We start from the raw sequence: 13,859 nt of genomic DNA, 5'->3' as shown, positions 1-13,859 counted from the left end.
CTGTAGAGAGCAAGGCAGAGATTATTTTAAAAATGACTCAGGGTATATTCTCTTTCTTGAGCTCAAAGCACAGAGAGATGAATTAGAAAAGGAGAAAATTAATGTGAACAGGACAAACACACACTTCAAGTGGAATTAAAACATAACTTAAAAGCAGCTCAGGAAAGCAAAAGACTAGTGAATAGGGATGTCCTGACCTTCTGTGTCCAAATGTCAGAATGTCTCAAGCATTCATAGGCCAGCCTGACTCCTTTCACTTACCTGAAGACTCACTTCAAGAGCCTCACGATCAGGGGAATGATACAGTCCCAGAATACAGACTAAAGTTTGTGGTATTGGACAAATATCAACAGCAGGATAGGGGATCAGGATAAATTAGCTTTGATTGACACAGGTGCTGAAAAGCGAAGATACTTACCTTTAGCAGGTATTCTCCAAGGACAGCAGGCTTCATATTCTCACGTGTGGGTAGACGCCAATCCGCGTAGTCTAGTCCAGCATTTATGTCCAAGTAAAAACCAGAACTTTGTGATGCACGAGCCGTGCTCCACTGTGCATGCGCGAGTGCCTTCCCGCCTGCCGCAAGAATGCAGTTCCTACAGTTTCATTTTTTCCGCGTGAAGAGAAGCTGCATTTTTTGGTCTCTCTTCACACATCTGGTTTAGAGCTTTTTTTGATTGAGTGCCTTCGGTCTTTATTTTTTCTTTTATTTCAGTTTGTTTCTTAAAAACAAAAAGTATCCTTATTTTTAGTTGGTAGTTGATCTTCAAAATTATATTAAAACCACACAACTGCAGGTACTACAGGGGGAAGACACACTGTGGGTCAATCTGGAAACAGAGAATGGAAAGCGAAGATACTTACCTGTAGCAAATATTCTAGGAGTACAGAAGGCCATTAATTCAGACATGTGGGTGAATACATCCATGTTGCCCCATGACAGCATCCCTGCTACGAATGCGGAAGTGCTTCCCACACGTCACAAAAGCACAGGACTAGCAATACAGTATAATAGCAATACAAACAAACTCCAAGGGGAGGTGGGAGGGTATGTGAGAATTAATGGCCTGCTGTCCTTGGAGAATACCTGCTACAGGTTCTTCACTTTCTCTGAGGACAAGCAGGCCACATAGTTCTCAAATCCAGGAAACCCTAGCAACCAGGCTCATCAAAAACAATAGCAGTAGGCAATACGTATTTTGTAGGAAAAAAGGTACCGGTACTCATTATAGGCGGGGGGGGGGGGGGGGGTCACATCTATGGCTCCGCCCTATGGTAGCCACACCTACAGAAGCCACGCCCCTTATTCTAGCCATGGCCCATATAAACAGGTATCATTGAAAATACTATACCAGTATAGGAGAAAAAAAATAACGTGATTTTTTTTTCATTATAAATAATTTCTGTAAGCTGTTACAGCTCCACTATACCCACTGCAAAATCAGACAGCAGATGTAAATTCTCAAATTGGATATATTCCAAACACTAAAATGAAAATAAAATGATTTTTTTCTACCTTTGTCTGATGACTTTGTTTTTCTCATCATGTTGGTCCCAGTCTCTGATTCTGCTGCTCTATCAGTTCTCTTAACTCTGTTTCCAGGCCTTCATTTATTTCATTTATTTCTTTACTTCATCCTTTCTTCTTCATTTCTTGCCCTACATCCATAAGTAAAAGCTGGGTCCTCTACCGTGGAATTGACTGGAGGAGGTATAACGTGGATCCAGCTTTTGCCTATTTTCTCCATCTATGTGCAGTTTTTCTCCTCTCTTCCCTTTCCCTCATTTCCATCCATGTGCATCTTCTTCTTTTCTCTTTCCTCCCCTTCATCCATGTCCAGCATTTCTCCTCTCTCACATCCCTTGCGTCCATGTCCAGCACTTCTTCCCTCCCCTCCATGTCCAGCATTTCTCCTCTCTCTTCACCTCCATCCATGTCCAGCATTTCTCCTCTCTTCCCTCCCCTGTATACATACCCAGCAATAATTCTCTCTCTCCCCTCTCCTCCAGCCAAGTCCAGCATTTGTCCTCTCTCCCCTATCCACCCCTCCCATCCATCCATGTCCAGCAATTCTCCTCTCTCCCCTTCTCTCCTCTCCATCCATGTCCAGCAAATCTCCTCTGCCCCCTGTCCTCCCCTGCCATCCATGTTGAGAAAATCTCCTCTCTCCCCTGCCCTCCCCTCCCATCCATGTCCAGTGATTCTCTGTTCCCTGCCCACCCCTCCATGTCCAACATGTCTCCTATCTCCTCTGCCCTCCCCCATCCATGTCCAGCGATTCTCCTCTGTCCCCTGTCCTCCCCTGCCATCCATGTCCAGCGATTCTCCTCCTCTCTCCCTTGCCCTCCCCTCTCATCCATGTCCAGAATTTATCCTCTCTCCCCTGCCCTCTCCTCCCATCCATGTCCAGTGATTCTCTCTTCCCTGCCCTCCATGTCCAACATGTCTCCTATCTCCTCTGCCCTCCCCATTCATGTCCAGCGAATCTCCTCTGCCCCGTCCTCCCCTTCTATCCATGTCCAGCGATTCTCCTCTCTCCCTTGCCCTCCCCGCTCATCCATGTCCAGTGATTTTCCTCTCTCCACTGCCCTCCCCTCCATGTCCACTGATTCTCTCTTCCCTGCCCTCCCCTCCATGTCCAGCGATTCTCTCTTCCCTGCCCTCCCCTCCATGTCCAGCGATTCTCTCTTCCCTGCCCTCCCCTCCATGTCCAGCGATTCTCCTTCCCCCCATCCTCCCCTGCCATCCCTGTCCAGTGATTCTCCTCTCCTCCTTGTCCTTCGCTGCTATCCATGTCCAGCGATTCTCCCTACCACCTACCCATCCTCCTTCTCCCACTGCCTGCCTGCCTTAGAGTCCGGGTCCCAGCATCAGCCAGTAAAGGGCATGGCACAAGCGCTAACGAGCCTTTGCGCCAATGCCACATGCTCGGGAAGGCCCTGTTGGCTCCGCCCTCTCTGACACGTCACGTGTCAGAGGGGTGGCACCAACAGGGTCTCCACGAGTGGACAGGCTCGAAGGCCGAGTGTGCTGGTGCTGGCCGGGTCTTGTACTGATTTGATCAAGGACCCGGACTCTCAAGCAATGAAACAGGAGCAGTGAGAGGGGGACTCCGCTATGGCCTTATCCTCCCTGAGCACCCCTTTTGCTCCTTTGTGATCTAATGGTCTCACGTATTCCCTTGCAGGCTTTCTGCTTCTGGTGTACCTAAAAAAAGTTGCTATTGTGAGTTTTAGCCTCTGCGGCAAGTTTCTCTTCATATTCTCTTTTAGCCTTCTTTATTAATGCTTTGCATCTTACTTGCCAGTGCTTATATTGCTTCTTATTCCATCATTTGGGTCCTTTTTGAATTCTTTGAAGGACAATCTTCACCTTTTAACTATGCTGGTTGTCGTTTTCTCTTCTTTGCACTTTTGTAAATACGTGGCATGCATATGGTCTGGGCTTCCAAGATGGTATTTTTGAATAACGTCCACGCCTCATTTAGTGTCCTAACCTTAGCAGTCGAACCTTTTAGTTTCTTTTTAACTATTTTCCTCATTCTATTATAGTTGCCCTTTCAAAAATAAATCATGCTTGTGTACGTGTTCCATAATTTTATTCTTTATAATAGTTTCCATTATTTTGCCCAGCACTGAAGTCAGGCTCACTGGTCTGTAATTTCCCAAGTCACCCATAGAACACTTTTTACAAATCGATGTTATATTGGCCATCCTCTACGACAGGTTACAGATCACTAACAGCAGATCAGCAATTCATGTTTGAATTCTTTCAGTACCCTGGAGTGTATACCATCTGGTCCAGGTGATTTATCACTCTTAACTTGATGATTTGGCTCAGTACGTTGTCCAGGTTCACCAAGATTTGTTTTTCAGCTCCTCCACCCTTCCTAGAGGGGCAAGACTGTGAGAAGACAACACACCCTGGGGGAAGATAATGATATAGATAGCTTTCCTCACCATCTTTTAACTAAGTTTCAGTAAGACACAGAAGCTGGAAACCAGAAAAAACAATGTAGTCCTTAATAAAACAGGCTTTAGATTTTAAAGACCTGAAGTTCTGCAACATTAGTAATATCAAGCTAGAGGATGCAGGAAAGACCTGCTGTAACATCAGAGGACATCTTATCTGAATGGGAGAGCCTCACTCAACATAGTGTGTGTATTGGCGATGTCCGCAAAGAACCGGAATGAAATTAGGAGCTGAAGAATGAGCAGACAAAGATACTGATCCACCCAAAGCAAAAAATGACAGCCAGATGATAAAGAAAAATACTAAAACAGGGGAGGTCACCATGGATATTCACCCCTTGGAGTTTGCTCCAAGGAGCTAAAGACTTCTTTTATAGTAATTTAAAACTTCCTGGAACATGGGCTTACATCACGAGTCACGTGACCCAATGCATCAGTGGGTTCGCTACTAATTCTGGACTGAAGAGGCAGAAACTGTGTGCCAAAGCCTGAGAATAAACAAAACACCAATCGTACATACATATGTTTTTCCCTACAATATTAACAGTCTCTGCACGTTAACACTGCTCTAATATTATAATAAATCATATCTGTCCAATTAATCCTTTCAACACTAACTCCATTATCATCAAATAAGTGAGTACTGAATAAAACCATTTCCTCTTATTCAATATAGCTGGGCATAAGTTAAATATTCACTCACTTCTTTTTATTAAAAATACTGGATAATGCGAGGGGGCGTTACCTAAGATGGCGGAAGTGTGAGCGCGTTCGGTGAAACCGCTCCTTGCTGCTAGTGGGTGAAAGAGATTCCTTTATTTCACAATGCCGCACAAAAAACGAAAAGGAGCCGTGAGGCTTCCACCGCCGCCCGCAGCTTCTTCTTCTCCACTCCGGGGCAGCATGGTCCGTTTCCTGACGCGCCCGTCACAGAGAGAAGAGACGGGGTCGCCTGCAGCAGGGGCAACCGGTGGAGCGGAGCTCCTGATGGGCCTAGAAACATCTTTATCCCCGCCTCCCGATTCTAAATGTCCTCCGTGTCCGGCTACAGATGTGGTGAGGGGAGCAGGCATCCAAGAGCCCAATATGGGGAACAAGGAGCCAGCGGACGGAGGTCCCATGCCACAGGAAAGTAGCCAGGAGAGAGAGGTCCTTGGATTTAAGGGACCTATAACAACTCCGGAGGTTAATCTAGAGAAGATTTGGCTAAAGCTGAGTAAAATGGACTCTACACTTCAAAATGCTTCAGAAAAGGTAAATACTTTGTCTTTGAAAATTGAGGACATGGCAAAAAATTTAGAAATGGTTAAAGAAGACCTGACTACTCAAGTAAAAGATTTAAAAAAAGATATGGATCAATTGCAAGACTTTAAAATGACGGTGATAAAAGATAATTTGGCAATACTTAGAAAAATTGAACAGATTGAGAATTTCAATAAAAGACTAAACCTCCGTGTTTTGAACTTTCCAAAAATTCCTGATAAGACGCCTATTGAGTTATTTAAAAAATACCTACAAGAAAATTTGAAAATGCCTCAAGAACTTATTCCTCCTATAAATAAAATTTATTATCTTCCGACAAGTTCAGGTGGAAAAGAAGGAAAAAAAGAAGGTTTGGATGGTATAGACTTTAACAATTTGTCTGAGATTCTAGAACAATCTATTGAAATAGCTCCGCAAAGAGCCACCCTTTTGGTTTCGCTAGTATTCGAACAAGACCTCAATGCAATATTAAAGTTATACTTTAAGTTTTCAAAGGTTCCTTTTTATGGAACAAAAATATGGATATTTCCAGATGTTACTAAAGTAACCCAAGAACGTAGAAAATTATTCCTAGCATTGAAACAGGATGTTCTAAAATTGGGCGGTTCATTTTTGCTAGTGTACCCTTGTAAATGCCTGATCAGGTATAGTGGGATAAAGTACGTATTTTATGACTCAGAACAGCTAAAATCCTTTCTGGATATGAAACAGCTTAATGTAGAATTAGTTAAATGATATATGACGAATTACACACTTAAACCGCATTTTTTTTATTTTTATTTTATATTTGTGCTAATATACCTGTATAAAACTCCACTAAACTGTAACTCTCCCTTCAATTTGAGGTCTAAGGAAGCATGTATAACTTTTCCTTTGATTATTTTCTTTAACGTTTGTATTATGCTGTTTTTCTGTAACAAGTGATATGCTTGTAAGAAATTTGGAAATTTATGAAAAAAAAAAAATACTGGATAATGCAAAATAGAAAAAACTTTGTGAATATAAGTAAAAATAAATGTTGCACATACAACAACAGTAATGAACCTCACTCCTCAGCCACAGTACATGGACCATGAGTTTCCTTCTGGAGTTCATAATGTGTTATTTATAGGCAACCTATCTAGGTGTTTCTGTTTTACTGTATGTAAGGATCTACATTGCAGAAGCTGAAAATGCATTGGGCCTTTTTTTGGGGGGTGGGGGGGCGACTTATTTCCCCGGAACCCCCAAGTCCTATTTGGCCCGTTTTCTAACTTGATGTGTCTTTTCAACAATTTTTCCTACATACCAATATATTCCATTAAATTTTCAGAGCATTATTTTGTCACTAAACAGAGATATTGTTGACCCCTTTTGTATAATTCTTTACATCTGTTGGGTTACAAAGAATAAAAACAGGTATTTTAGATGGTATGGAATATTAAAAAAAAAAAAAGACATCGATCTCTCTTTTTCAGAATATCATAGCCCTAAATTTTATTGCGATAAACATACTAATCAACGACAGAAGCCACATCTTCCAAAGAACTTTTCTTTGTGATAATATTGTTCTTTGCCTACTAAATGTCCTAAATCATTAAAGATTTTCAAAATACTATTAGCAACAGAGCCTCTACATAACAGTCCCCTTAGATATACTGCTTCCCACAATCAGATTAGTCTGCTGATTCAGTTTTCCCTTAGCCTACCTGGGTGGATTTGAGGGTGCATTCACAGAAGCAAAGTAGTCCTGGTTTATTTGACAGCCTCGAATTACTTCTGATACAGTGTTAATGGTCTGTTGATGGAACAAAAAATATTAATAGATTTTCAACACCAGATCACAATCTTTTTAAGATAACTCAGGTAACAAACAAAACCCATCATAAACTCTTGTTTTCATTAAGATTTAATTGCCGAGATATTATTTGAGGCTTCTGAAAAATCCTCTCAACTTAGCTACAATCAGTGTGACTAAGTCAGTCAGGGGACACTATTGTACTAATAATTAATCAGCACGCTATATGAGCGATGTAATAACACAATAAGAATACAGCAGAAAACAAAAAATAAGATCAGATTCTGGCCAAAAATAGCACTCTTGTAGCTCAGGAAGCTTTCCACAAGCCAGGGGAAGGGTTAAAGTCTTTGCTATGGACTGTAACTCTTCTGAGGAAAGACTCCACCTTTAGATGTATTGGTCCTAAACTCTGGAATGACTTACCACTCTACATTGGGAATCAGCCCTCAATCCCAGTCTTTAAATAAGCTTTAAAGACTCATCTTTTCTCAGTTTCTCCGCTGTTTAATTATTCTTAGAACCGCTCATGTACTTTGCCTACTTATCCTCTCTTTCTTGAACCCATAAGAGGAAAGGCTTAGAAGTCTGAGTTAACGGCTGTACATTAGAAGTTACCTGCTACATGTCTATGCCACCATCTGTGTGGATCTCTGATGTACTGCTTGGTGAGTTGTTTAATGCTTTACTTCTATGGAATATATTGTGAGCTATTCTATGGAATATTGTGAGCTTTAATTCTATGGAATATTGTTGGCTGTCTGTTGTTTATAATTATGATTTGTTTTTTATACTATTTTAATATATGTTTTATTTGTAACACTTGTATCCCACATTTTCCCACCTATTTCCAGGCTCAATGTGGCTTACATAGTACCATAGAGGCGATCGCCAATATCGGTATGAACAAATACAAAGTGAAGTAGTGGTAGAGTAAAGTTCATGCGACAGACAGATTTAGATAGTTGCTTTGGAGTGATCCTGCTACACTTCTGTTTTGATGTTCTATTTAGAACAACTTTTGTGTGTTAGTGGTGTAAGCACAATGAGTACACTTGATATTATTGTTGTCATTATGATTGATTTTTGACATATGTGATTTATGACGTATTTTTATGTATTTCTTATTATTTGTAGCTGACCCTGACGCAGTCCACTGATAGGGTGAAACATGAGTCACATTGAGCTTGTGTAAGAATATTATTGTTGAATTAAAGTGCTTTAAGATCAGACGTATTCTGCTTCTTTGGACTGCCTTATAACGTGTGAACTACTCTGGATATACCACAGAAAGGTGGTACAACAAATCCATTACCTCCTCCTTTTCAAAAATACAGAAATTAAATTATATTTTTTCATTCATAACCTGCTTAGGAATTAATAAGGATAATATGGATTCATTCACATTTGTCTGCTCTTTATTTATATACATCTAGATTATTTGAACCTTTTCAACAACCAGTGTTGGGATAGTCTAACATCCGCATTTTGCCAGTAGCCTTTGAAGATACTCACTCCAACTCATATGCTCCTAACTGCTTTCCCCCAAGCTAGTGAGGGCAGCCAGGTTCGATCCTGGTTAAAGAGAAGCCCACCACACTGTTCCCATGTTCCTAACTAATCTAAAGCACTCTTCCCAACACCATAGTTGCATCCATACATTTAGACTTGAGCCCAGCCTGTCCCTGGGGTTCAGCACAAAGAACATAGTACATTTTTGAGAATGTAACCCTGTAGATTATAGATTTCAATTTCCTATCTAAAGGGTTTATATTTGGCTTCCAGAACCTACCTACTGCACTTCCCTATGTAGCATGACAGCTAGCTCCTTCCCAGTGCTCTAAAATCTTACCTATGAGATGCAGGTCCACCACTTTTACAACAAGCAGGCAAGTTAACAAGCAATCCTAATGCCTACTAGCCATCCAGCTACCTACTTTTCCTAATGATCAAATCACCATCTACAACAGTAGTCTCAACCATTTTCCTCCTGAGCACATGCCCATGAAAACAAATTCTTGGTTTGACAAAATAATGCATCATCTAGGAGGGCATATCTGAGCTAAATGATCGACTTCTTCCACACCAAGGTGATGATCTCCTTCCAGGTGACTTTAGTTTTACTAAAGGTACTTCTTGTCAAATGAAATCTGATCAATTTCTTTAACTGGACTGGATAGACTGAAGTATGTTGTGTACTTAGATTTTAGCAAACCCTTTGACTTGGTTCACATAGGTGACAAACTGAGTGGCCTTGTTAAGGGCCCTAAAGTGACTGACAGGATCAGAAACTGGTTCAGTGAGAGGCAAGAGTAGCAGTAAATGGAGTTCATTCTGAGGATAAGGGCTTAACTAATGATATGCCACAGGGATCAGTTCTTGGTCCTGTTCTGTTCAACATTTTTGCAAGCAATATTGAGGAAGGGTTGGTCAAAAAAGATTTGCCTCTCTGTGAATGATACCAAAATTTGCAACAGGGTAGATAACCTGGAAGGAGTGGGTAACATGAGGAAGAATCTAGCAACACTTGCTAGATTCTTCCTCATGTTACCCACTAATGCTCTCTTAATTCTAAGAGAGAGTAGGTTCATGCATTTAAGTCTGCAGTACAGTATTGGGGATAAAATCCTTGTGTTAAGGAGAGAAGAAAGGGACCTAAGGGTGCTCATATCTGACAGTCTTAAGGTGGAAATACAGATAAAAGTTAAAGCCAGAATGCTAAGGTGCATAGAGAAAGGAAACCTGACAGGAAAAAGAAGGTGATAGTGCCTCTGTGTCTCTGGTGAGACCTCATCTGGAATACTTTGTGGAATTTTAGAGACTTCAAAAGGGTATGAACCTAAAGAAACATTATTTTATGGAAAGAGTGGTGGATCTATGCAACAACCTCCCAGTGGAGGCAGTGAGCATGAGGACAGTACCTGAATGAACGGGACAAGGGCAGAAGATTTAAGTGAGAGGAAGTGAGTGTAAAGCTTAATAGTTGCTGTAGATCAGTAAACTAGATACCCACTGTGAACTTGTATGTTTCACATCTAAAGCAGCATAAAAGCTCCCAGGCTGCATTTAGTACTTCGCTACCATCTCTCTCAAGTTTTCCCTTGTATACCTTTCTATCTACCTTAACACTTCCAAGGTTTGCCAATCTAGCCACCAGAGATCAGACTCATTCTTATGAGAGCCAGGAACTCTTTGCACCGTGTAGACATACAATCTCTTAACAACAGGCATTTAGTGGAAAAGACTGGATTATTCCATACCCTATACTGCATTGGTAGCTCATGCTTATTTTTTTCCTGTCTTTTATTGTCTCTTATCACCTTTCCTGTGGCCTCTGCTCTCAAGGGGAAAGGACTGGATTATCTGTATTACTGCCACTTCGCAAATTTAGCCCTACCATTGTCCTACCTATTCTAAGCATGTTTGGATTATACAACAGCAGTAGTTTCTACTTCTATTCCAGGCATCTACGGCCCCATATTTGTTCCAAACCTTCCACCTTCCCACTCCATACCATGAACACTTGTCAAACTCCCATTCTGTCCATCAGGTTCACAACTCCCATACTTAAAAATTTCATACTTATCAAGTTCAATCATTCAGTAAAATGATTTCCCCCTAGCAATGAAAGCTGGACTGATTATTATTCCAACCAGAACCAAATCCAACTTTGCATGTATTTTATACTATCCTACTTCGGAAATGAACATTCACCTAGTCTTCTTTTCATAGCTACTTTTAAGACTTACCTCTGTCAAAATATCAGCTGGGACACCAGTTGCCATCAAGATTGTACAAAGCTGCTGTAACAAGCCACACTGAAACATGGACTTCTGGCAACTGCTGGTGGCACCAGGAGGATTCATGGGAGAGACCAGCACCCGCACAAGCTGAGAAAAGGAAACAGCGTGGATAAGGAGAAAAACATTCAACATGCCAAGTTTAACATGATAAGCAGCAAAAATGAAAAATAATGAAAGAAAAAACAGAATCACAAAACTTTTAAATTGGCTTTTTAATGATCTCAGTACCAAGCAGCGGTTCATGAAATTTCAAATGATAACTGCATCCTAAGGAAGCAATGACTGATAACACGTAACAAAGATCTCCAAAAAAGTTGTTTTTGTATTTTTAAACCAAATCATGGGGAAACATAAAGCTGTCTCAATAAAATTATCATATTGTCTATACAGCAAGATTAAACAGTTAGAAAAGGCAAACTAGGGTCTCTCCAATCTCTAATTAAAAAAAAAAAAATTTTAATCACCTACTACCTTGTGGTGCTGAAATCGAGAAAATCGAGAAGATGAACAGTGCTATTTATTTTCATGGTGACATCTTTTACATTCCCTGCTATAAAGCATGGGACAGACACCAACTAGCACAAAAGGAAAAGGAAGATATTGTAGAGCTGAGTATTGGTGTAGATCCATATGGTCTTTCTGCTGTTGTTTGATCTCTATAGCACAGTAACACTGAACTCAGTCTGCTATTCACACTCACTCTGGCACCCTTCCTTAAAGACGCAAACAATTTGCATAAAAGGCATATGAAATTCCCTGCATTTCACTATGTCTTCTCCCTCCCACCCCATGACAAAATATCCATTTTTTTTTTTTTTTTATAATTACAAATTTGAATCAGATAGGCCACTCTAGTGACTGATCCTTTCTTGGGGGTAGGGCAGGATGGGCTTCACTAAGGCTTGGAAGCAATGCATTCAATTCCCAAGCGGGAGGGAAAGTAACCCATTAGCAGAAGAGCAGTGCTGAGGAGTTCAACATCGGGGGGAAGAAATGTTTCCTTGCTTATGCGGGAATCCAAGCTGTACTGAGCCAGTCATCCTAGAAAGTTTTACCCAGACACACAGCATAAAGAAAATAACTCAGGCAACAAAATGCACTAAGAAGGAAGAAACAGGTACACTGGAGTATATTTATAATTGGATTTAAACAAAGTTGATTAGCATTCTTATCCTTAGAACTATCATTGACCTAGCTTCCTCTGTCACCTCCTTTCACACACTCACATTGTGAGGAGGGGGCGCATTAATAACACAAGTCAGACAACTGTGCATTCAATACATTTCAGAAACTCCCCCTCCAAGAGCATCACCAAAAGAAGAACCCAAGAACATCTCATCAGTGGGTTTCTTAATACTAACACCCCTAATACAGTGAGTCATTTTAAGAGCTACTTCCATGGGTAAAGCACAGCTCTATCTGCAGACATTGACTTTTATCAAATTGTCCACCTAAAGTACAGGAAAAGTATATGTATAATTTATGCATGCCATTATCTCTAATCATAGGGTAAAGTGTGAGAGGACTGTGCCTGAGCATGCACTCAGGCACAATCCTCCCGCACTTGTTTGACAGGTCTGGGCTGTCAATAGCCCGGACCTGTCAAACACAGAGGCTGGAGGTCCATTGGACCCCCAGTCCCCCCTGCAACTACAAGGCCCTGGTGGCCTAGTGCCCCCCCAAACCCCCCCCCCATCATCCCAAGCCAGAGATACGGCTGGAGGTCCAGCAGACCTCCAGCCCCCCCAACACAATTTCACTCCCCCCAACCAAAGCCCTGGTGGCCCAGTGGCCACAAACTCAAGCACCCCTCCAAAATCTGGTAGTTTAGTGGCCCCGCCCCCAGTACCTTAACGGTGGAGGGAAGAAATGTAGCAGTACACTACCTCCTCTTCTAGCGCCGCCTTGAAAATGGCAGCATCCTGGGATGCGTTAGGTGGGGCTTCACCACCATATAAGGAGGTACTCCCTTATATGGTAGAGAAGCCCTGCTCAGCGCATTCCAGGATGCACTGGGCAGGGCACCACCATTTTCCAAGGTGGCACTGGAAGAGGAGGGATTGTACTCCTCCACCGTTAAGGTGCGCCACTAGACCACCAGATTTTAGGGGTGGGTGCTTGAGTTTGCAGCCACTGGGCCACCAGGGCTTTCTTGGGGGGTAGAAATTGTGTCCAGGGAGGAGGTGGTCGGGGAGCTGGACAGGGCTCTCAATTCCTCCCCGATGTTCCGCAAACCCTAACGCCAGCTCCAAGCTGGCATAGGGTTTGCCACATGCAGCGCGCCAGTGTTTGGAGTATTGCCCACTGATCACTGGGGAGGAATATGTTTAGCATGCATTTGCATGCTACTTGCTGTCACAGCCCGCAAGCGCGTTGTTTCACACACTCGGGGGCTCTGATCATGTGGTGGTAGCAAACATAGGCGCTAGTATGGTGCTAATAGCATGAGCAACCGCATTTGTTTCTGATCATCGGCCCACAACTGCAGTATGTAAAAGTTCTACCAGCCTTCAGCAATATGTAAAAATAAAACAGAAAACCACACAGGACACCCAAATCTATCTGTTCAGATCATTTGCCTAACATAGAAAAATCACAAACCCCTGCTGTATTTCTCTGACACCAATGATTGTAACAGAACAGGCATTAAGGCACTGCTAGCTTTCCATTTCATTCTGAAGTTATGTTTGATGAATGAGAAGATCTCTTGGTACTGTCATTAGCCACCCCTGTTTTTCTAGGATCACTCATCACTCCACCCTCATTCCCTTTTGCACCTCATTAGAAACCACAAAAAACACAACACAAACCATTTAAAACTACTACTACTTAACATTTCTAGAGCATTACTAGGGTTACGCAGCGCTGTACAAATTAACAAAGAAGGACGGTCCCTGCTCAAAGGAGCTTACAATCTAAAGGACGAAATGTCAAGTTGGGGCAGTCTAGGTTTCCTGAGTAGAGGTATAGTGGTTAGGTGCAGAAGGCGACATTGAAGAGGTGGGCTTTAAGCAATGATTTGAAGATGGGCAGGGAGGGGGCCT

The 13,859-nt window shown here is 42.0% G+C and overlaps 1 protein-coding gene across 4 annotated transcripts in view; it reads right to left on the bottom strand.

The window, feature by feature from the left end:
• Positions 1–13,859, bottom strand: part of USO1 (USO1 vesicle transport factor) — a 193,036-nt gene that overhangs the window by 97,485 nt on the left and 81,692 nt on the right. For all 4 annotated transcript variants that reach the window (XM_030190659.1, XM_030190661.1, XM_030190660.1 and 1 more), the window contains 2 exons: positions 10,762–10,902; positions 6,924–7,012 (listed from right to left, as the gene is read on the bottom strand). In XM_030190659.1, coding sequence (XP_030046519.1) covers positions 6,924–7,012; positions 10,762–10,902 — 230 coding nt within the window. The remainder of the gene's footprint in view (positions 1–6,923; positions 7,013–10,761; positions 10,903–13,859) is intronic.

Source organism: Microcaecilia unicolor, chromosome 2 (genome assembly GCF_901765095.1).
Source record: "Microcaecilia unicolor chromosome 2, aMicUni1.1, whole genome shotgun sequence".
NCBI classification, from domain to species: domain Eukaryota; kingdom Metazoa; phylum Chordata; class Amphibia; order Gymnophiona; family Siphonopidae; genus Microcaecilia; species Microcaecilia unicolor.
The sequence above is the reverse complement of the archived record's forward strand: the minus strand, read 5'-3'. Positions and strand labels throughout refer to the sequence as shown.